Below are 25895 nucleotides of genomic sequence, written 5' to 3'. Positions count from 1 at the left end.
GTAATCATATTATAATAATTAATATTAGTATAGTTTTTTGTTTTATTTTATTTTATTTGGATATTGGGTGGAAAATGCTTTAAAGATAATTTATAAGTCAAGATAGTCTCTTACTGTTAGATAACTGATGAAAACAGGCCAGGAATATTAGCTAGTGTGCGTGACAATCTACGTCGTACACTCGCGATTTGTATGACACTATGTGTTAGAGATTAGTTTTACTCTATTTTTTCGACTTATTCACAGCTGTCATAGACTATGACAGCTGTGAAAAAGTATAGTCTAGTCACATAAATGTCTAGACGCATAAATGATCTAAGGAAAAATACCAGAGGGAGGCTCCGGAGCACAGGAAGCCGGATAGATTATGGGTACCACTACGGTGCCTATTTCTGCCGTGAATCAGTAATGTGTAAACATTACTGTGTTTCGGTATATTACTTTCACTTATCTATGTGTATTATTATCACTGTATTGTGTATATAATGTGTGTATAAAATGTATACACTTTTATAATAAAGTCCCAGCCACTGTTCAGGCATTATCTAAAAATATTTTTTTTTACAAAAAAAGGCTCTGTCGTAAATTACCTATTCCACAGCTGAATATCTAAGTGATCGGACAGCCTGGGACTAGATTATGATTATTTTATAGCGATATAAATGACTGTACAATATTATATATTTTTATTGAAATGAGCGCAAAAAAAAGAATGCTGGGAGAGTTTCTTGCGCCGCTTCTTCTCTATTTGTGTCCGAAGCGGTATGTAGTATCTAGTATATTAGAAATGACATCAAAAAGAATTCTAAAGGAATTAATTTTGAGAAATTAAATGCCTTTTATGCCTTTTTATTGTCGATATTCATATTAGACTTATTGAAGACTATAGAGGTACATACTGATTGGCACCGGCTTGAGTACGCAGATTATTATCGATCTAATCTACAACATGCCCAATTAAGTATAACCATTTATGGGTGAGACATGATCACCAGCTGAGAGAACTTGACGGAAACCGTACTGTCGAGTCGGGTGTATTAAAGCCGCCTTCCATAATTTCGGGACTACGCCTGATAAGTAGCAGAGCCAGAAAAGACGGGTAAGGACCGGCGCCAGTTCCGGATTACAGGTATTTCTTTGAATGCAATTCGTTTGTTTTCTAAAATAAAATTTTTCACTGCTACCAGACTTCCTTCGGATGGCTGTTAGCCAACTGTTAGACAACTATTTCTTTCTTCTAGACTTGACCGCGCTTAAATTCGTCATATGATTGCTTAAAAATGGCCTCCATCTATAAACGCAATTTAAACGACTCGTCTGGTATAATGCCGTATTCGAAATCATAAAAAATCCCTGCACGAAAATACAAATAAAAATCCTTTTTATCTTCTTTTTTTACGCTTTATATTAGCTTCACTTGTATGTTTGTAACTGACTCCTTTAGACGCTATTTTGACCCACTTTAAACGGCCAGATTTCAATCAAACTTTGTAGATTTATCGAGGACCGATGACAATACACAAAGATAAGATTATTCCATTATTCAATTTGCAAACTAAGATTTTTGTCAACTTTTATAATTTTTATCTATAGTCGATAAGGCAGGAATTGATGTTAAAGTACTTAATAGTCTTAAAAATACGCTTTTATAGAAAATTTTACTAAAAAATTAAAATTAAAAAAAACTAAAAAGCACGCTTTATATAAAATTCAACTTAAAAATTGAAAATAAATTTTAATAAATTTAAATTGAAAATAGTGTAGTGAAGTGTAGAAGAATTATTAATTTTATAATATCGTAAAAAGCACCCCACGATTTTTTTTACAATCTATATATATAAAAATGAATTGCTGTTCGTTAGTCTCGCTAAAACTCGAGAACGGCTGGACAGATTTGGCTAATTTTGGTCTTGAATTATTTGTGGAAGTCCAGAGAAGGTTTAAAAGGAAATATGAAAATGCTCGGAATTACATAAAAACAACAATTTTGTTTTTCCTTTGAGGTGTCGTTCTGAAATCAAGTTGAAAGAATAGTAAGTTTAAAATGAATAACTTATTAGAATTTTTATATCTTTCTAACTTTCTCAGGAAGTTAAAAACAAACATATTTGGTAGGTCTGAGAATCGGTCGTCATCTATTTTTTATACCTCAAAAATTTTAATTATTGTTTTCTTTTCTTATCACTTTATACGGCAATACAACGTTTGCAGGGTCAGCTAGTAAAATTTATATTTTTTACACTAATTTCAATTTAAATTTACTAAAAAATTTTAATCGCAGATACATTAAGATGTTTTTCCATGAACAGCATATATAAAGAAACCATTAAATAAGAACCACAAAGATACCGTACATAAACACTCTACGATGGAAAATATTATAAATACGGCGGATACTGAGGATTTGGGTGTGCAAAGAGATGAAAAGCCACTCCCTGACTGCAATACACAAATATGTGGCGAAAAAAAAGAGAGATCAATGTGGACTAAGACAAAAGATAAGAAAGGAGCGTCGAAAATAAAGAATCTTAAGCTACAGTTGATCCGCGCTGTTTCTAGAAGACTCGGCGTCGTTCATGACGAAAAGAGTCAGGATGATTTATGGGAGAACATTCGCAGTCAAACGCGCTGTGATTGTAAAGTGTTGTGGTATGTATGACGTCTTTATAGTAAGTAATTTATGACACAAATTGTTCTTGGCATTCGAAATTGTAGTAGGAGTCTGTAGCAGCCGTAGGCTAGGTAACTATGAAGTGTAATGATTCAAGTATTATTGGTTAGTGCGATGTTTTTTTTTAGTGAAAAAAGGGACGTGACGAGTATGACAATGAAAATTGATGATGACTGATGGAAATTGATACACCCTGCCTATTACAATGTAGTGCCACTCAGGATTCTTGAAAAACCCAAAAATTCTGAGCGGCACAACAATTGCGCTCGTCACTTTGAGACATAAGATGTTAAGTCTCATTTGTCCAGTAATTTCACTAGCTGCCGCGTCCTCCAGACCAAAACACAGTAATGCTTACACATTACTGCTTCATGGCAGAAATAGGCGCCGTTGTGGTACCCATAACCTAGTCGGCATCCTGTGCACAGAAGCATTCAACTGGTTAGAATGTGATTCTTATAAATGCACACTGCTCGCACTGGTAGAAGCTACACTAAACAACATAATTAAAGGCAAAATTTTACAAAGACCTGATTTATGATTTATTAATTACAAAAAAGAATCTGTACAGGGACCGTATGCGCGCCCTCACATTGATGAAGCTGAGGCATCTTCTGCCAGCCAATGATCACATTCCAGACATCACCGCTAAAGCCAGACTCACCCAGACAGACTGGCTGCTGTATGACCTGGTGTTGGTGCATGAGGATATCAATGTAATTGGTGAGGTAAGCCACCGCCAAAAGTTGCGCCATCGTGTCAACACTACCACCTCTGAAACTATCTGTTCATGAGTGACTCGTAGGCACGAACCTTTTAGCATTTCAAAAATATTTAAGCGCATCATTAATCTGCAGTCTTTCCTTTGGTTTTCAAGAGAGACAGTAGCTATCTTCCCATTTGCTGAAAAAAGAAGCAACCATTTTGTTACCAACGTATCGACTTTTGTTAATTTTCGTAGGCAAATCTTCATAAACATAATTATATTTAAATTAAAATCACTTTATGCATGTAGGTCACGGAAATGACACTTATGAATGTCAAAAAAAATATATTTTTATTATTGAACCCACTGCTACTTCGTAAAGGGTTGAGCTAGTGAGAAGAAGTAACAAGAAACTCATTGCCGCTCTTTTAAATCAAGATATATATTTTCATCGATTTACAAATCATTTCAATTACAATATAATATGTAAGATGATGCAACAAACATACTCAAACGTCAAATATTCAATGCCTTACACGAGTAAGTCAAAAAAGTACAGTAGAGTGTCGATTATCCGAACTAATTGGGGGACATGGGTGTTCGGACAACCGATATTTTCGTGTAATCGAACAACCTTTAATTTTTTGTATATTGATTCAGCTATACATATTTATGTACAGGTAAAAAATAGTACAGACAATTTTATACTAAAACATGTTTGTACTAGGTAAAATTAACGCTTAAAAAATCTACAATCTTCGTCTGCCGAAGCAAGCCTACCCACTTACGTTCAGCTAAGTTACGTACTTTTTTAAAGACAGATATTTGATACTGGTCGCTTTCAGCCTGTGTTTCAAACCAGCGCAAGGCAATATCTAAACAATTAAACACTTCAAAAGCACGAATTATGTTTTCTTCTTCATTAGTATTAGCCTTCTTAGTCATGAGGTCTAAAATTTCGCTATCCTGCGTAATTTGGTACCCGGAAATTTCATCGTCGATCATTTAGGCATTTTAAAGAGTTAACTTTCATGCGCCAAAATTTCATTTCTCGACTAGCGGTTACTTGGATCTTAGACGTGATGAGATGCTAGTACCATTCGCGACAAGTGTGCGAGCACCACTGACCTCTACTATATACGACGCACTGTCAAATTGCTTTTGTGCTTGTTTGATATTCGCCATTTTGGCGCTGTTGACCATGTAGCGAGAGTCTGCGGCACCAAAACTAGTGATGACAACCTCAGCAAACATCAATAGATGGTGGGAAACTATTTACAAAAAAGATTGTGTACTTTATAACGTTGGTTCTTGAAGTATAAATATGACGGAAAACGAACGAAATTAATTCAAAATACAAAAATACCTCAGAGTATTGTACGTTCCTTTGCAGCCATTTTTATTATACGTCAAAATTAGTTCTCTGGACTCTCGCGAGTGGCGCTTCAATTAGGCACAAAAAATTTGCTGTGAAACTTAAGGAACAGCCTGTCCAGTGGTATTTAAACAGGTCAGTGGAGAGCACTGCCGCGCGGAACGGGCGGGCGAAGTAGTTCGAATAAGCGGTCGTTCGGTTGAGCGACGGTCGGTCAAACGACGCTCCACTGTAAATGTAATTAATACAAAACAAATATTGAGTACAGTAGCTGCATCATCCACAAACACAGTAAATAAATAAAGGTATATATATATATATATATATAATAACTTTTAAGAATCTGAAGCCGAGCCTCACGCATGGGCCAGCCATCACCACCCTTGACCACATTTTAGCGAAGGGAACGACCCGTCCCACATCGCCGCCACAAGCAAGCGTAGAATAAAAAGAGAATATACTAACACATGCAACATAAACAAAGAATTAAATTTGCAACTTTACTCATAAAAATCGAAATTAATCCCATAAGTTTTACATTACTGTCTTAAATTGCATCAACTAGCCAAGAAACAGGTTTCGTAGTGAAACCAGACTTATAAAAATACATTGAACGTAACTTTGTAACTGCTCAATACAGTCCAATTAGGTACTATATTAAGATAAGTTATTGTCTTGTCTATTTTCGTTGACCCTTAAAATTGTTTTCATACCTACCTTTAATAATTGTTGTCTTATGTATTGTACAAATGTCTCTGGAAGTAACTATCATTATAATGTAAAGATAATAAAACAATGTTATAATATAATATTGACACACTTTTTACACAAATTATCTTGCCCCAAGTTAAGTATATATAGCCTGTGTTATGTGTTACAAGACAACGATATATTTAATACAATATACTTACTTAAACATACATAAATACAATGTAAGATTCGTATAAACAAGTTTTTATTTAAAGCATTAATTATTAATGCTATAAATGTTATGTGGCCTTATTTATGTAATTAAGCTGGCTCTCAAGTATCTAATTACATTATTTTACCATGGAATTAGGTATTTTTTTAAAAAAAAATACAGTCCATGTTACCCACTGATAATAATTATATGAAAATGCGGGAAATAATTTTGAGGTTATTCTATACAAACAAATATAAGGATTGATAATATAAACAATTGTTATGTTTTTAAAGTGATAACCCTCACTTTTAGTAAAGTAGATCCTGTAGATGAAGCCACAGCCTGAGAGTTGAACAAAGCATACAAAATTTTATGACGATACGTCACTCGAACGGTTAGCTCAGTTGGTAAGAGCACTGGCACGGAACGCCAGAGGTCGTGGGTCCGAGTCCCGCATCGTTCATAAAATTTTGTTTTTCTAATTTTATTTGTGTATTAATCCTAAAAGTGAGGGTTATCACTTTAAAAACATAACAAATTGTTTAGATTTACAAGAGCGACACCTCAAGTCAATTTCCTAATATGCAAGTATTGGGGTTGAGCAGGTTATCAACTGTAAAGTAGATCCTGTAGAAGATGTCACAATCTGAGAGTTGAACAAAGCATACAAGATTTTATGAAGATACGTCACTCGAACGGTTAGCTCAGTTGGTAAGAGCACAGGCACGGAACGCCAGAGGTCGTGGGTTCGAGTCCCACATCCTTCATAAAATTTTATTTTTCAAATTATATTTGAGGATTTATAATAGTATTAGTAAGGAAGTAAACATATTCAACTATCTAGGATACAAAGGTGGATGAGGAGCAGGAAGCATTAGTGGAGCTGTTCTTCAAAGTTCAGGAGTGCAGCATAGAGGAGCTTTCTGGTGAAAAATTAGTTGATGCGTGGTTGAAACTTACTAAGGAATACAATGAGGGGTATGTTATATTAATTATGAAAATTAATGTTATTTATGTGAATTATGAATTTTTTTATTTTTATTTTATGGTAATGGTTAAGTAACTCTACATGCACGTTCGTTTAATGTCACCACTATATCTTCATTGTTTTTCTATGAAAATAAGGGACGAGACCAGCATGACGTTCAGCTGATGGTAATTGATACGGCCTGCCCATAAAAATGCAGTGCCGTTCAGGATTTTTGAAAAACCCAAAAATTCTGAGCGGCACTACAATTGCGCTCGTCACCTTGAGACATAAGATGTGAAGTCTCATTTGCTCAGTAATTTCACTAGCTACGGCGCACCTCAGACCGAAAACAAAATGCTTACACATAACTGCTTCACGGCAGAAATAGGCGCCGTTGTGGTACCTCCCAAGTTCTAGCCGGCATCCTGTGCAAAGGAGCCTCCCACTGGTAACTCCATGCAGTACATACTACATTGTAGGTACTTTCCTTTTTAAGTATTTAGAAAGCTACTACTTACTAAAATTATACAAATAAGCGCACACACACGACTCGTATAGGTAGGTTAATTTGTGTTTAGTAGGTACTTACCTTCTTAATGATTCTAGATACTATGAAAGAGCGGGAATATTCTGATACAAGTTTATTTATATCTAAAGAATGACCCATCAAAATATACCATGTCCTTGGGTACAAATAAAGAAGTTTTGCACCATACCACAGTAGCATTACCCTCCTAGGGGTTGGTCGGATTTGCGCAAAACCAAAATGTCTGGTGGCTCGCTCATACGTTATTTGAGGAGTGGAAACCAGCAAATGTTTACTAAATATGGTTGCAACAGGCTGCTATTTCACACCGGTTAAGCTGGCGTAAATGGCGTTACTCTTGTATATTGAGGTCGTCTTGCGAAACACATGACAACGCCACTATTCTTATATTTTCCTGGGTTCAGTTTGGTTGAAATAACTTTGTTTTCAGAAATCGCAAATGCTCGTCAATGTTACTACAGCGCAGGTGGTACCAGCTCAAGGAGCGGACACGCAACAGGTTCTACAACTTTTGGTGGAACTACCATGGCAACCCCTCACTGCTACGTAAAGCCTGTGAAATGTACAAGGCTAGCGAACTGCTTGTGGATATTGGGAGGGCGTAAGTATCGCCTTTTTGTCAGACATTTCGAAAGCTGCTCTTGGTAACTTCAGCCAGCCGTCCATGCCGCCGTTGCACATGAGGAATGACACCCTGGCCCATACGGCAAAAGAGAAAGCCGATCTCTTGTGCACTCTTTTCGCCTCCAACTCGACTCTTGACGACAACGGAAAAACACCGCCGACCATCCCGCGGTGTCAGAGCTCTATGCCTGAAGTACAGTTCAGACAGAAAACTGTTAGGCGAGCTCTGTTTTCGTTGGACGTCAGGAAGTCGAGCGGGCCGAATGGCATTTCTCCAATCGTGCTTAGGACGTGTGCCCCTGAGTTGACGCCGGTGCTAACGCGTTTATTCCGGCACTCTTATTCTAAAGGCGTAGTCCCTGACTCATGGAAGTCAGCCCTTGTCCATCCGATCCAAAAAAAAAGGAGACAGTTCGGATCCGGCAAACTACAGGCCTATTGCTATTACCTCCCTGCTCTCCAAAATCATGGAGAGCATAATTAGCCGTCAGCTCTTGGTATACCTAGAGGGTCACCAGTTGATCAACGACCGACAATACGGGTTTCGCCATGGTCGGTCGGCAGGTGATCTTCTGGTATACCTGACACATAGATGGGCTGCGGCTATTGAAAGCAAGGGGGAAGGCCTGGCAGTTAGCCTGGATATAGCGAAGGCCTTTGATCGTGTATGGCACAAGGCGCTCCTCTACAAACTTCCATCATTTGGGCTTCCCGAGAGCTTGTGCAAGTGGACCTCCAGCTTCCTCACTGGGCGCAGCATACAGGTCGTTGTCGACGGATATTGCTCGAACCCGAAGCCCGTGAATGCTGGAGTGCCCCAAGGCTGTGTGCTGTCTCCCACGCTGTTTCTTCTGCATATCAATGATGTGTTGGACACCTCCAACATTCATTGCTATGCAGACGACAGCACTGGTGATGCCATATACAAGGGCCATGCAGGTCTCTCTCGGGAAATCGTCGACCAGTGCCGGGAGAAACTTGTGTCTTCTATCGAGTCCTCTCTTGACAAGGTCGCGGAATAGGGAAAATTGAACCTTGTCCAATTTAACCCCCAGAAGACTCAAGTTTGCGCGGTAACCACTAAAAAAACCCCATTTGTCGTATCACCGCTCTTCGACAACACTTCCCTCAAAGCCTCGCCTAGTATCGGAATACTGGGTCTCGAAATCTCGAGCGATTGCCAATTTCGTGGTCATCTGGAAGGCAAAGCCAAATTGGCTTCAAAGAAACTGGGCGTCATTAATAGAGCACGGCAATACTTCAAGCCGGCCCACATACTAGCGCTCTACAAAGCGCAGGTCCGGCCACACATGGAGTATTGCTGTCATCTCTGGTCTGGCGCACCCCAGTATCAGCTCGATCCATTTGACCGCGTGCAACGCAGAGCAGCTCGAATTGTCGGGGACCCAGTGCTCTCCTCCTGGTGTTGCAAGAGATTGTGGGCGTCGGTGATCACTTAACAACAGGTGACCCGTACGCTCGTTTGTCCTCCTATTCCATAAAAAAAAAAAGACATTATTCAATCTATACGTGAAGTGAATATACCCATGTTTGAGGGTTTTGTCCCGAAAGATACATCTTTAGCACAAAAAGCGCTACAGTTATATTGCTAAAATTTTTACCTGAAATTGTTAACGAAAAATATTGAATTAAAATTACGATACCTGTTAATACTGGGATGGATGGGATCATTTTTGAAATCCAAGATGGCCGCCGCGCAAAATTATGATTACTACATTATGGGTATCGTATCCGAGGTTCTGGAGGGTGCAGAGAACGATTTTGGAATCATTTTTGAAATTCGAGATGGCCGCCGCTCATAATTATGATTTCAGCAATATGGATATCGTGTCCGAGGTTCTCGAGTGTGCAGAGAATTTGTGTGCGATTTTGGGATCATTATTATTATTACATTATTAATACTTTAGACCAATAACTGAGTTATTTTTATACGTGACCTTATACAAGGTAGGTACAGTTTTTTACCTTTTGCAATGAAGTTCAGTATGTTGAAGTGGATGTTTAAAAGAGTGCTAGCACAATAGGCACTGCAATGAACGTAAGCGCATTGCAATTTGATTATAGACAGTTTCAAATTCTGCTACACATCTCACCCTTGTACTGTAAGTCATCAAGGAGTTCCATTGATGTTCATATTTAACTACGACAATAACTTGGACCCATAACGACGATAGATAGGTAGGTGACTCAAATGTCCGGATAGCATACAAAAGATTCGGCTGAGTATCGTTAATTTGCTCCTAAGAATTGAAGAGTTCCGTTACTACGTTGAAAAACAACCGAATTCAAAAACACTATTCCAAAACAATAGATATAATATGTATTAAAAAGAATAAAAATAATTGCGTATTTTTATACATTGTAATTAATAAATCTAATTCTAGTGACGATTATTGTAATTTTTGGAGTAGGTGTAAGCCAAGATAGGTTTGTAACTACATACATAGTTAAGGATGAGATGTGCTTGAGTCGTGAGGAGGCGAGAGGTGAGAGCAGGTCGCGGCGGAAGGACACCGATTCCAAAAATAACAATAATCGTAACTAGAATTAGATTAATTAATTAGATTGTATAAAAATACACATTATTTTAATTCTTTTTAATGCATAATATATCTATTGTTTTGGAATAGTGTTTTTGAAGTCGGTTGTTTTTTTGTTATTTTTTATTTTTATTTTTGTATATAAAACGCACAATTACGGTGGATATATATATAGGTTGTTATTTCTGTTCCAGCTACAGGCATATTATAACACAGCCCTTTCCCTCTTGGACTGACATGATAAAGGAGAAGAAGGTCATATTACTGGATGAATTTGTAAGTCCACTTTATGTCATACGTGCATTATACATAATGTACCTACTTTGCAAGAGAAATATGGCTACAAATAAATATGTCACTAATTTTGCCACCAACGTGTGGAAGCTTGTACTCCTTTTTATATAAGAAGGTGCAAATGGATAGACATGGAGAAGTTGCGAGGCAACCGCTCATGGACATCTGCAAAACCAGTGGTCAAGAGACTCTTTACTAGTCAAGGCGACACTAAATGCCAGCGACCATGAGCGATATGAGTTCACGACAGCCGGCCCGCCATCTATGTAACAAAGCCAATATTTTCAAAATTCTTCGGTGGAAAACAGTTTATATGCTTACAATCCTCGTTATTCACTACTAATCTGAATAAATGAACCTACACAAAAAAGAACAAGCTATAAGAATAACTTTTATGAGAGAAGTACAAAAAAATGCGTCATGCCATGCCAAAAAACTTGTTTAACTTCAAAGAAAAGTGGTAGTTCAAAAAGGCACGGCAGTGCTAACTATAACCAACAGCAAACATTAGCAACTTACAAATGAGACTTAAGGATATGTGTAACGGGATTAAATAGTGTTCATAGCTCAAAATGCTATACGTTCACCACAAAACTTTGCTAAAACCACCATGTTTGCGTGTGTTCTGCTTACTCTTCGCCTTAAGGTCGGCGTATGATCTATACTTGAAGGTACCTAAGTCGTATCGCTTCGGAATCTGCAGCTTCAATAAGTCCTTAAATCATAGTTAAAATTAAAAATCTTTGCCTTATTTTTATTCTACTTAAACAATTTCTTTGTTACAGAAAGCAAGGATATATTCGCAAAGAGTTACAAATCTCAGTAGTAAGTTGTTTTAATGATTATTTCAATATTGAAGTTCAATCAATGAAAGTTTTAATAATTGGTGAGATGGCAACTTGGGCTTGGAAGATCGAAATACATAACCATAGGCATACAAGTAATATTAATTATTAATACAGTCAACGAGTTGACTTCCCCGAGGATGACCTGTTTTAGGGATCACAACAGTAGCATCTGAAAATTATTATATAACAGCCTCACGGCTTAAAAGGAACTGTGTCCAGTGTTTTTTCTAGATAGACTTGAACTGGATACTTTTAAGGGCAGACGTCATCGTTTGATGGTAGTACAGGCATACGGATGACGTTGATAACTTACAAATATTTGAATAGCGTGTTTATAAAATTGTTGTCTGCCTGTCTTATTTCGGTAACCAGGGACTTGTTTATGTTATGATGCAATATATTATCTCATACTATCTATACTAAATACTATCGTTATTCATGATGGACATGTCCGACGGACATTGTGAGTACATTATGTGCACCCGTGAACAACAATAGTTTTAGTGATACCGTGCTCTTCATCACCCCCCGTCCTTTCGAACCGCGCACTACAAGCGCAAATCCGCAGTATTAAACGGGACACCCTAATGAATGGTCCGAAACTAGTCGGTACCAACACTGACATACGGTGAGTAAAGCCGTGTTTATAAATAACGTTACAATATCTCACGAAAGTTTTAATAATTTAAATATCATCTTAGCTGCAAAAATAGTGTTAATTATATGCTTTCGAGGTCGACACAATCTTTAAGATACGCTTTAATAGTTTTCAGGTATTTAACTATAAATCTTAATTCCAGAATTCAATCCCAGCTCACAAGTTATCGAAATCCCAATTGGAACAATCACGCATGAAAATGACTCAACCAATGAAAGCAGTGATTATTTACATACAAAAGACAAAACACTGCCGAGAAAAGACGCTTCTAATACCGACAAATTTTGTGACATAAATATAAAAAAGAAGCAAATATTGATTGACGATGATAATATTGATACGGCGCTAAAGAGCATTAACGATAGCCCAACAGGGTCAAATAATATAGAAAAACGTAATACTAAAGAACAGGCAAGAACATTAGTTAGCATTGGTATTACAGAAGAAAACGAAGCTGCTATTGAAATTTCAGCTAAAATAATTAACGATGAAGATGTCGTAATTCAAGATTTCAAAAAAGACATGTCAAATCTTGACTTTACTCTACCAATTATAACTAATGTTAGAAGGAATACTATAACTGTAGACGCTAAACAACCTGAAGCAGGTAGTTATGTTGGTCCTAAATGTCCTGTCCAACTTAATGAAAATGATCAGTTAATTGCGGAAACAGTAATGCATAATGTTTGTATTAAAGATATAGTTGATGATATTTTTGATAACTCATTAGAAGCAAAAGAATCCATAGTCAATCGAAATCTATCAACAGTTACTGATATAAACCGGAACTTATCAGTGCAAAAACAGAAAGGAAGTGATGTTAAGAACTGTTCACAAAAAGAAATCGATCAAACTAATTATTTTTTAGATAACTTTTTAAGGGATATAGATAAGACGCTAAGTTACGAGACAGAAATAATTAAGGATGAAGCAGTTGTAATTCCGGATTTAATAGAAGATATATCCAATCTTGACTTCACTCTACCAATTATAACAAATGTTACAAGCAATACTATTACTGAAGTCGCTAAACAACCTGAAGAAAATAGTTATGTTGGCTCTAAATGTCCTGTGCAACTTAATGAACTTGATCAGTTAATTGCGGAAAACGAAACAGTAATGCATAATGTGTGTCTTCAAGATGTAGGTAATGATATTTTTGATATCTCCTTAGAAGCAAAAGAATCCATAGTTAATCGAAACCTATCAACAGTTGCTGATATAAACTGCAACTTATCAGTGCAAAAACAGAAGGAACGTTATGTTAAGAACTGTTCACAAAAAGAAATCATTCAAACTAGTTATTTTTTAGATGACTTTTTTGTGGATATAGAAAAGACGCTTAGTAACGAAAGCGCATTGAACAATTTGGGGAAAATACCGAGTGGCATACAATCAGATCATGACAGAATGGTACTGGAAGATAACGGTAATGAATTTATTAATGAGGTAATTTTTTGTTATGACAGGCTGGTTATGTGCAAGTTTCCGAATCATAGTATAAGATACTGTTCTTTTAAAATTATTTTGTAAGATAAACTTCTTTGCGGCCAATTACATTTTATTATTTTTTGTTTTAGTCCTTATCATATTATCGAAATTCATAATAATGTCAATCGTTATTATTGTAGGATATCCCGTTAAGAAAGAAGTTACTGATGCATGGTTGGTAGACATAAGGAAAAATCCTAAATCAAAATGTTTTAAGAAATTGAAATTCGATAACTTGCAACAGGAGCTTCAGGACCTAGTATGTTTGGAAGAGACTTCTGTATGCTGTGACAATATTTCAACAACAGTTACTTCTAAAGAAATAACAACGCCAATTACGGCACTAGAAACAATATCTACTGATGTTGTAGCAGAAATCATGAGCCCTAATAAGGTTAAACATTTACCAGACTTAAATGAGATGCCTTGTGTTAACCAGAATTTATTCACTGCTGAAGCTTCACCGATTCACACAAAAATAGCTACAGACTTTATATTAGCTCCCGCAAATATCAATAAATTTCAAACTTCTACTTCTACTATAAATAACCACCAATCTGTTTATAATATACACAAACAGTATACTAATAGAGTAGCCAATACTTTATATATAGCCGTAAAAGTTCTGAATGGCCCTATCTTTAAAATGGCACAAAAGGAGGAACAGAATAGTAAAATACAAAATATCAAGGAAAAAAACAAACCAAGACCTCCTATACCCTGGTTTAAAAATGCGTTGAATTTCACTTCATATAATAAACACAAACTGCTGACTAATACCACTGTTGATAGAATACTCTTAATATTTACTTGGGAAAATTTATGTAAACATACTGTGCTGGTTACATCTATCGTTAAAAGGAAAATAAAAAGGCAAATGAATAAAACATCTGCATCAAAAAAAAGAAGAGCGCAAAGAAAAATGAATCGAAAGAATGCGGAGACAACCAAAAAGTGTTACAGAAACAGGGTCAACATAAATGATAATGTTAATTTGACGAAAACTGATTACACGATAGTGGAACCAAATAAGGAGGGTGGTAAAGTTCCAGCCCAACACGATGCCAATGCGATGAACAATGCTAATAATTCATTCGAAGAAATTCAATCCGCTGTAAGAAGCATCGCGAAACCTTGCTATTGCTGGGAAAAAGATAATTCGCAAAAAGTTGAATCACTGAAAAAGCCTTGGTGTTCTAATGCGATATGTCGTTGTAGAGATTTATTAGTAAATGATTCACTAAGAAGATACGATAAAGAGAAGACAGAGTTATCCAATGGTGAGTCTCCTAATGACACCCCTAGCTTATCCACATACATACAACATACTTCATCGTTGAGGAAGACTGAATATTCATCAAATTTTAGAAAGTTCGAAACTGATACCGTAACGGAAACAGGTGCATCAAGTACAAAAAACAATCTTGCATATTTCATTGATATTAGTGAAGATAAACTGACAACAGATGAATATTACGATAATTGCGTTAACGTGACTAAACATTTGGATAGTATTGCAATAGATAATTCGAAAAACATAGATGTTCTTTCAGATATTAATCGCAAAACGTTACTGTCGGATTTAATGGAAATGTCTGGCATAAGAAATGATGACATTGAAACCAGCAAAGGCCAACATACAGCAGATGAAAATCAACCCAATGTTGCAATTGATAAATCAAAAAATATAGCTCTACCAAATATAAATCGAAAGATGTTACTGTCGAATTTAGTGGAAATATCCGGTATAACTGAAGGTAATTCAAATACCAGCAATTTATCACAGTTAGAAACGCCATTCCAAGAGTGGGCAATTGAAGTTCATGGTACTAACATGGTAACTACGTACTTGGGCGAATATCAACCGTCGTCCCATAATAAAATAGATGATTTTCAAATAACTTTAGGTCATACAGTATTTGAAATATTAGCTAGTCGACCTAATCTTCACATAATTACCTCATTCGATGAATTCAAATGTGCATCACAAAAAAAAGCTACTTTCTTCAAATTGGATGTTATGAGTGGCGAAATGGTGAGTTTTAATATGTATTCACAAAAGAAACAGAAATTTTTATTACGAAAAGCAGAAGCATCAGTCGGCGTCAAAGAATGTATAGATTTAACTGACGATGTAGAAGATACCCAAGTAAGTAGCTCAAGCCGGGAAGGTCATTCAAAAATTTTAAATAAAAAAACAGAAAATGTTCAGACAGCAATGCCGATAAAATTATTCAGGTCGATACATCCATCCATAGTACGAAAGAGAAAAGGAAATACTCAAACCTATGATACTACAAATAATGATATAGAAATAGATGTGATAAATAATGTAGCACAGCAGCCTCCTTACAAAATTTATGACAATGAACCTCTTGAGAAGATCGTCAAACAGAGTTACGATTCAAAAACTGAACCAGAATATAAACATGAACTTGATATGCCACATATTTAAGAACAGGGTGATATTTTTTAGGTTTCTTTATTTGTTAAAGCAACAAAAATATCAAGTGTACATGGGAATCAGTGGATCACGGGGAACAGTGAATTATTTAATATAGTTTGTATCTATAGCACCCACACATACACGCGATGGTTTCAATAACGCTCATCCATACCCTGCGCGGCCCAAGTCCCATAGCGCATCAATCATTAGGTAAGTACGCAAAAAAAATTTTACGTGCTACTTAAAATTGTCTTACTTCAAAGTTACTTGTAATTTTTTTATTAAATGCATTTTTTCTTTATATATTGAGTACATACTCAATCTTATTGATCCGTACTGAGGTTCAGGTAAAAAGCAAATTATTTAATGTAAAAAATATTATTTGTGTTTTTGGTACTTGGGTTACAGTGAATCATGTTATTATGGGTTTCGTTGGATCACGATCCATTGTACCCGAAAGAGCTTAGATCTTCAAAGTACTTTTTTTACAGGTTAAAATGCCACGTAATAGGAAAAGGAAGACAGACATCGGACTCCACACTGAAAATCAAATGCGCAACGCATTGAAATTGATAGCTGAGGGTCAAACAATAAGAGCGGTTTCAAGACTGACCCAAATCCCCTTCTCGACTCTACATAGGTATAACAAAAAACTATCAAACTCTTTAATTCAGGATCCTAATTGTTTAGTTGCACTTACACCTGACTATGCTGCACGCAAAATATTTACATCCACTCAAGAGCAAGCAATTGTTGATTACGTTATTAAATGTAGTCACATGTTTTACGGTTTAACTACACTAGATATTCGTAAGCTTGCATACGAGATGGCGTTGCTAAATAATATCCAGGTACCACAAAAATGCCATGAAACCAAACTGTCAGGTATTGAATGGCTTTGTGGCTTTAGGAAAAGACATCCTGATCTAAGCCTAAGAACACCTGAAAGTTGCAGTTTGAGCCGTGCCACGTCTTACAACCGCCATAACGTAAAAATGTTTTTTGACAATTTAGAAAACGTTATGTCGAGGGCAATTGTGTTTGGCAACGGAACCAGAGTTTTCCATTAAGACGAAACCAACACCATGACAGTTCAATAATCAGCCAAAGTACTCGCCCCCAAAGGCCAAAAACAGGTTTCCAAAGTTACCAGTGCAGAGCGCGGAACACTAGTAACTACATGTTACATAGTGAGCGCACTGGGTGATCCAGCCGGAATGATCTTTCCAAGGATCCATTTAAAACAACACATGATAAATGACGCACCACTTGGCACTTTAGGACTCACAACACAATCTGGCTGGATAAATGGAGAATTATTTGCAAAGACATTACATCATTTTATAACTCATACAAATTCAAGAAAAATTAATCCTAGCCTTCTAATACTGGACAATCATGAGTCGCACATTTGTATTGAGGCACTAAATTTAGCCAAAGAAAATGAGGTGACAATTATTACCGTCCCACCGCATTCAACTGGTAAAATGCAACCTCTAGACGTTGGTGTTTTTGGGTCATTCAAAACTGCCTACAACAAGGCTGTTGACAGCTGGATGATGCGCAATCCAGGGAAAACATTCTCAATTTATGAAGTTGCTGGGTGTGTTAGAGATGCCCATTTGAAAGCAATGATGCCGGCTAACATATTCAATGCCTTTCGGGCAACAGGGATTTTCCCTTTCAACAGAGATATTTTTAGTGACGAGGATTTCGCACCCAGTGAAGTTACCGACAGGCCACACTATCAAAACCCAGATGACAGACAACATGAAGATATTTTCAGAGACGATAATGACGAGAACAGGACAAGAACTCCTTCACCAACAATTCTGCCTTTAGAACGATCATCGGCAATTGTTCATGACCAAACATCGTCTTTAGCCGACCCTCAAAATATATCATCTGCAGAATTTGCCAAATAAGCTTTATATTGATACCTTTTAAGGTTATTTATAACGTCGAACTAGTGCCATTGATATCTCCTTCAGAAAATATTTTCTTTCATCAACTATTAACTGAACCAGCTTCTTGTACACCAGTCAAACAATTACCTGTAGAACCACCTTGACTGCATTTCATGGCCCAACGCCAACTTCTAGTACATTTATAGACTCAAATGCACAAGCTAGGAAATTCATTAGTCCTTTAGAATTTCGTGGCTTACCAAAAGCTGATCCTAGAAAAGGTAGTAGAGCAGCAAGACGAAAAGGTAAAACCATGATTGCTACAGATACACCCGAAAAAGACCAAATCGAAAAAAGAGCAGAAGATACACATAAGCGAAAAAAGACTAAGATTCACGCTAAAGCTGTTGTGAAAAGAAAAGTCTTAAATAATAGCTCCAATGAAGAAGAAGAAGAAATGAGCATTTATTCGGAAGAAGAACCTGTGTTTGAAGAGGAAGCTGAGTTTCTAGTCATCAATCCTGATAAATTTGTTCCACTGATTAAATTGCCAAAAGAAGGGGAATTCGTATTAGTATTATTTAAAGTGAAGAGTAAAAATATTTATTACAATACAAAAGTAATAGGAGAAAAGGGGGGAGAGACCGAGGTCAGTTTTCTTAGGAAATCAGTCAAAAACTCAAACAAATTTCACCTGCCTGTTGTTCCAGATCTTGCCACGGTCGCATTGCTCGATATTAAATTGATATTGTCTAAACCTGGGTATACTGGGAGCACAAAAAGAACTCAAGGTCTATATTATTTCGACGTTGATTTTACAAACATAGATTTACGTTAAGGTTTAGTTTTCTTTTCTGTTCTAAATATGTTCAAAACTTTGAGATAGGCCGCCATAAGATTGAAAATTGATTGCATAATATTTTATATTGATTTATTCTTTAGTTTTGGATGCCTTATTTGTCCAGTTTTGTTTTACTGTGGCCTAGATAAAAAAAAATGCAGTTTTAAATATCTGCATTGCTATATTTTTTATGTTATTAAACCTATCTTTAGTTACTTTCTAGAACATCAACAATTATTTGAATAACTACAAATTTGATTGAACATTTATGTTACAAAAAAATTATATCGCTAGCTGTGAAAATAAAATAAATTATTGGATATGTTAATGTATTTTTATTTATTGTACCTACACTTAAAACTTTCTTAGCAAATAAGGATTTTTCTGTTGCTTTAAAAGAGATGGACAATATGTGGAGTACCTACATATTGTATAAAGTATATATAAAGTGAACAAATGTTAATTTATTAAAGCTAGGACTTCTAAAGCTGGGGTCCCACGGTCTGCTATTCTACGGATCAGCCACGCACAGCCGACGAGTACGGGCCGTTCCAACGGTGCGTGTCAGTCTGTGTAGATATTTTCAAGCTTCATTTCAAAATAAAAGTGAAAGATAACGTAGACCGCACCTTTGAAGCTACCGACTCGCGATGGATACTGGAGCACCGCCACAGACGTGTCTGTGCTATCACGGACGAGGCCGGTCCCACAGTGTGTCGTGCGAGCTGGTATGCGTGCGTCCGCGATTTTTCGGACCATGGGACCCAAGCTTAACATTAATTCACTATAGCAGATGTTGAAAAAATATTTAAAAAAAAAGTTTTTTTCTGTTTTATTTCATACTCGTAAACTGTACCCTCAACGATGTCATATAATATTATTAATTATGTAACAATTTACCATAAACTTACCGTTATTCAATATTTACCTAATATCTATCTACTTGATTTTGTTAGGTAAGATTTTAGTAAGTGGGTTTTAAAGAATTAGAAGAGAATCTTTAAACGATCCTTAACTAATCTATTTTTAATAAATATATACAAAATTAATAATTATTTTCATACAAAATTACTTACAGATGGCTAGGTAATTTTGATATCCATTAAAACCTACAGTACTTCCAAAGCAATGGAAACATTCTTAATTAGTACAATTAAAAATGTTGCCATTTTATATATTGATACAAATATTTTATAAACGTTTTTTGAAATCCATTAAAATAACCATATTTATAATGAACAAATACGTATGAATTTGAAGTTAAAAATCAAGAATGTATTGCGTAAAGTTGTGGTAAAAACCGGAAGTACTTTTAAAAGAATATTTTTTTTTCGAACATCTTAAGTATAAGTCAATCTGATACCTATAACACCTAAAAATCTTTAGTTGAAGTCCTCGGCCTTTATGACAAAAAATTTGGCTCTTCACAGAGTATCTTTGGCCAGTATTACAACCCGCTCTCGAATTACCACCGGTCTTACGAGTGTTCCGAAGGCTGTTTAACCTGACTTCTGCCACCAATTCCACCTTCGCACGACACGCTACAAGTTAGGATATAATCTCCACCATCTGGATGTGTGGCGAGCTGAACGTCCTGCTCGTCTCGTCCCAAATTATCATAAAAAAAAGTATATATTTTGTATCTCGTTGTCCCTTATTGTACGCTACTTACTCTACTTATATTTAAGCAATTCACGGGAGATCCTAGTCTGATCGTTAATCAGAACATCATACACAACAAGTTACGATCTTATTTACCAATTATGAGTATTGGTCCTTCGAGCCGGACCCTTCTTCTTCTTCGCATGCCTCTTCATTACTGGAGGTCAGCAGTCAGCTTTTTAAACTTCTCCTTGTCCATGGCTAAGCTGAATAGTTCTTGGACTGTCTTGATGCCAGTCCACTCCCTTATATTTCTAAGCCAAGACTTTTTTCTTCTTCCAACACCTCTTTTCCCTATCAAAATATTTGCAGCAGGCGACACCTATCGTTGCGCAGTATATAACCAAGGTACTAGATCTTACACTGTTTGATAATTGTCACTTAAGTTTCTGCATTCGGACTATGGGCATACATACCGCTTTTTGGCTGTTAATTCTCAATACAGAATTTTTTTTGCTCACAGTATTGATTTTCTTGGTATGAACACGTGAATAATAAATGAATTTAAAAGATATTATACTTACCTTCTTATTAAAAAAAATCACTGCTGTATATCTGATAAGTTATCTGTTTATTTATTATCTGTCAAGTTATTTTTTTCGAAAACTAGTAATTCCGCCGCAATGCAAACTTCCATAGGTAGATCTAATCTTTACATTTTTGTCGAGTTTTTGGGAATGAGGAGCATGACATAAATATGGTAAAGTTGTGGCTACAGGGTGCCCACAGGAAACTGCTTAATTTTGAAAGTGGTCTATGAGAAAAAAGTCTAGGAATCTCTGATGTGAATGATGAGGGATTAGATTGTTTGTCAAATATAATAACAAAATCTTAAATATAAAGAAAACAGCAATCTAATCAACTATTTATTCATCTAATTTGAACGCCGAAAACTTGTTGAGCAGCTCTTTCAATATCTTTATGTATTTTGTTAACCTCAGCTTGTGTCAATGTCCGTTCCAGGTGTCGGTACACAATACTGTAACATAGACTTTGCTTCTTTGTTTTTGGGTGCACGAATTTGTCTTTCAGCTTCACCTGAAAATTATATTTATTTAAATAATAACTGTGCCTGAACATTCTCGTTAACACATCGAAGGTCAGATGGAGGATGATGAAGAAGAAGATGAAGACTACATATGAAGCGAATCATGCTAAGTAAGAAGAGAAGACAAAAGTAAGTCTGCGCACATAATGAATAGAACTGAGGTAAAAATTCTTCATTGATGAACTTATTATACAAGAATTGGAAAAAAACTTGATAAAATTGGATTGGAAGAGAGTAGGGTCTTTACAGATCAAGCCGGGGCTGGGGCAACTCGGCATCTGTATCTACAAGTTGTCGGGTTAACCTGGCCTCTAAGAATAATCTGACTCTAAACATGATTTTCATGCTGCAAACTATACATGCCTTCACATATGATATAAAAATGAATCAAACCTGTTCTATAACATCACCACCTATATCCCGGACAAGATCGTAGAAATCATTGCTCATAAATGTATCCACAGTCAATGTTGGCGGCAGCCAGAAGGATAAATCGTTTGTACATTGAGGGTATACTGACACTGGCTTGTAAGTTATATTGGCATTTAAATCCTTATTCTGAAACTGTGTCAAAAAACCTGAATCATTACTCCACATAAGTCTTATGTCCGGTATTTTGTACAGTGCCATTGCAATTCTTTCTAATCCTATCCCAAATGCGTATGCTATGCTGTTATTCGGTCCGCTGGCTGCGAGAATTTCATTCCTCACTATTCCGCAGCCTAAAACCTCCATCCATTTATTTTCATAGAATATTTCCATCTCCCATGACGGATGAGTGAACGGGAAATATGCCTCGACCCATCTATGTTGAATTTCATCACCAAATAAAACTTTAACTAATCCTACAAGGTGATTTTTCAATTGTGCCTCCATCAACTTAGTCGCTTCTAATGTGTGACAGCTTTGTTTCACTGGATCAATAATATTATTTTGGCACAGATGTGGAGTTTCTGGATCAAATGTCGTTTCAAATATCTCCAAGCCTGGATGATTTTCAAACAAATGTTCTTTTCTTTGCGACCGTACTGCATCTACCTGAAATAATATAATTTTATTATAACAGTGCAAGTCTTCTTTGCTCAGATGCCGGCTAGACTACCACAGCAGTTCCTTTTTCTGTCGTGAAGTAATGACCAGCTTTGGATTCAATCAAGAATGATCACATGGTGAGGTCGCAGGGAAAACCAATGCACGCCGCATTGGTTTTCCGGCGCGGTAGTCACTGTAGATATAACTAGTCACAGTTGCGCTCAAGTTTTTAGAATTTGTGCTTTGTAGTATGTAGGTAGTAAGGATAATTCTCTTAACACTTTTTGCCTGTTTCTTCAGGCTATAACTTGTTACCTAGGTATAAACTAAATTACCAATTGACGACCGGTCTCACAGTTAAATCGCTCAGGCGCGCGGACTAAACTCAGACCTTTTTTTTTTATATGAGAGGGGGAAACGGGCTGGGGAGAGGTGAGGCAACCGCCCCATCGACATCCGTAATAACAGGTGTCAAGAAATGCGTTGCCAGCCTTTAAGGTGGGAGTATGCTTTTTTCTTGAACCGATGCCGGTAATTGATTCCACAAAGTGGCTGTGCGAGGCAAGAAATTTCTTGCAAAACGAGCGGTTGTGGAATACCAGACGTCAACGTAATGCGGGTGGTACATTGCACGTAATTTCCCATGGTGAAATTCGGCCGCTGGAATCAACCCGAACAGCTCCTCTGAGCACTCCCCGTGATAAATGCGTGAAGATGCAGAGAGAAGCCACATTTCTACGCAATGACAAAGAATGAAGCTGATCGGAGATGACTTGATTGTCAATGATTAGAGCAGCTCTTCGTTGTATGCGGTCAAATGGAAGAGCTGGTACTGGGGAGCACCATGTGACGCCGAATTTGCGCCTTATAACCTAAAGAAACTAAAGGTAGGTTAGGTTAAGTTAGAATGTTAATATGTATATATGAGTATATGGCAACAACCAGTAATTTTTGTAATATATCAGATAACAGATTTTAGATGAGATTAAAGATTATAGGTATACCAGCTAAACGTCCGGTTGCCCTCCTCCCCCTAAAACCTCATACATTGATGGTACATATTGGAAAGTTTAACCAATCCTGATAATCAAATCAAAAATATTTTATTTCACAGATAAATTACATCACACTTGAAATATGTCGCTTTTTCATACAGCTTATTCGGAACTCACATTTCCATAGAGAAGAATGAGCAAGAAACTCTAAGGTTGCATAACATAAAAGGCAGGCTTCACAGTCTTTGTAATGTAGTGTAAAAGAAAATATATATATGGGTTTCATTAGTTGTTTTTATAACACTTTCCATGTGTTTTATCAATTCTGAATGCATTTTTTAAGCTATATTTCTTGAAATAATCCTTAATTTATTCATCATCAAAATGAATCTTATAACTATATTTACAATATGACTACATAAACTTAAAACTATCATGTGGAAGTGTACCAAGAATACTGGCTTGGCTTGAAGTATGAATGCACAATGTGTCAGAAAAAATGGGATTGAGAACATACTTTACTAATGAGACATGTAAAAGGGGTAATGATGACAATATGCTGGTCACATCAAATTCCTCTATTTTTTTTTATTTAAAATCAAGCTAAAGAATATAACATTTAAGTGCTACAATGGACTAAATGATTAAATATGCTGAAAAGTGACAAAGTCAAGAGTACTAAGGATAGAAAACGTTAATTGGAATGGAACAACTCACTGCAGCCCATACTTTCCGGTGAAACCAGAGAAATCACAATCAAATACTGTTGATCATAGACATTAATTTGAAATCCAAAAATTGGTATGTGGCTGGTGAGCATCCAATTTTGGTGAGAGTCAATGGTAAATGAGTCAATACTATTGTACCACCGTTTCTTGTAATCTATGATGAAGATGATAATTCAATATCAAATGCAACAATAATTACCTGGTGAAACACTGGGAAATGTGTAGAATCAATTTCATCTCTTCTGTATACATCACCAATCATAAGGAAGTTTTCTAATCCAGCTTTTAAAAGCTCACTCTGATGTGCTGTCATATGTGCTCGAAGCAAAGTAGTCGAATTTACATAGTAACAATCCGACTTGGCCCTGCTGGGGTGGTCTTCTGGTATCAACAAGTCGTCAAAATTCTGCTTAGTGGATACTACTGGCGATAAATTATCGTAAACACTAAAGGCAGGATTTCCTCTGTGAGTGAATGATGAATAGAAATAATTTACAATTCTCTGTCGTACCTTCGACAAAGGATGATCCTTTTGTAAATGAAGATTTCTATTAAGGTAGGACAATATTTTAGGCGTGACATTACTAATCTCATCTGCTTGGTATTCTTTATTTTTTATTTGAAGTATTGGCAAAGATTTAGGAGCTGTGCAAAAGCTAAATTTGATAAAACTACTTGGTAAGTATTGAACTCTATTCAGCAATATTTTAGTCATGCTTGTCGTATATCGAAGTCACTATATTTCAAATATTTTCGTGTATGGAGTTTTGCAATCATAGCAAATCAAAGGTAGCTAATAGCAAAAATTAAAATATTACACTTCATAATATCTAGAATACTTGACTAACTTTATCAATAATATGAATCAGCTGTGATTGGAATTCTTTTTCTCCTCCATAGATAACCATTATTAAACATACACATATGTTTAGAAGCACACTAATTCCAGAGATAACTAAACAAAAAAGAATTATGATAAATAGATAAACATCGCGTTTACAAAATGATGCTTCCTCTATTAGCGTTATAATACTCATATTAAAATAATATTCCCTTTATAACAATATTCTTTTCAGTGTTTAATATAGATTGGCGCATTAGCTGTACCAATTTCAAAAGCTGTACTGAAATGAAATAATCAATACCTAACTCAACTTTTTTTCATTCCACATCTATCGAGTTTGTAGCTCACAGGTACCGTCCATTAGCCAGCTTAAAGTTTTCATAAATTCAGTGTTCATACGCATAATACATACATTCACTGCTATGTTATAACCAATTTACCCTTAAACTACGAAATTAGATACAACGCTCGAGCATTAAGCTTAATTACACGAGAATTGGATTGAGTGGAACAGGCGATTATTCCGTAAGTATTACAGATATAAATAAAACTTTAAACTGGTACCGAAATAACGTTACCTAATCAGAAAAAATAACATCATTATGTTTTAAAAAATCAAATGTGAAGTACCTATTCAAAATTATGTTATTCAACACTTCCTAACATTTATTAAAGGTTAGGTTGAACGGTCATTGATTGTATCGCACAACAAGGACGTCACTTCTAATACAAAATATTGTACT

At 36.1% G+C, this 25895-nt stretch overlaps 2 protein-coding genes across 2 annotated transcripts; one reads left to right on the top strand and one right to left on the bottom strand.

Annotated features, from left to right (window-relative positions):
- Window positions 1–2612: 2612 nt before the first annotated feature.
- LOC126970963 (uncharacterized) lies at window positions 2613–16173 on the top strand. Its single transcript, XM_050817113.1, has 8 exons — window positions 2613–2649; window positions 3243–3399; window positions 6501–6634; window positions 7604–7774; window positions 10553–10634; window positions 11438–11477; window positions 12301–13587; window positions 13790–16173. The coding sequence occupies exons 2-8, from the start codon at window positions 3250–3252 to the stop codon at window positions 16102–16104; spliced, it is 4179 nt and encodes a 1392-aa protein (XP_050673070.1). The 5' UTR covers window positions 2613–2649; window positions 3243–3249; the 3' UTR covers window positions 16105–16173.
- A 5185-nt stretch (window positions 16174–21358) lies between these two features.
- Window positions 21359–25428, bottom strand: LOC126970993 (probable phenylalanine--tRNA ligase, mitochondrial). Its single transcript, XM_050817162.1, has 3 exons — window positions 24508–25428; window positions 21947–22591; window positions 21359–21543 (listed from the first exon to the last, which is right to left on the bottom strand). The coding sequence occupies exons 1-3, from the start codon at window positions 25021–25023 to the stop codon at window positions 21376–21378; spliced, it is 1329 nt and encodes a 442-aa protein (XP_050673119.1). The 5' UTR covers window positions 25024–25428; the 3' UTR covers window positions 21359–21375.
- Window positions 25429–25895: the final 467 nt, after the last annotated feature.

The sequence above is a fragment of the Leptidea sinapis genome, chromosome 22, assembly GCF_905404315.1.
Source record: "Leptidea sinapis chromosome 22, ilLepSina1.1, whole genome shotgun sequence".
NCBI classification, from domain to species: Eukaryota; Metazoa; Arthropoda; class Insecta; order Lepidoptera; family Pieridae; genus Leptidea; species Leptidea sinapis.
The sequence above is the reverse complement of the archived record's forward strand: the minus strand, read 5'-3'. Positions and strand labels throughout refer to the sequence as shown.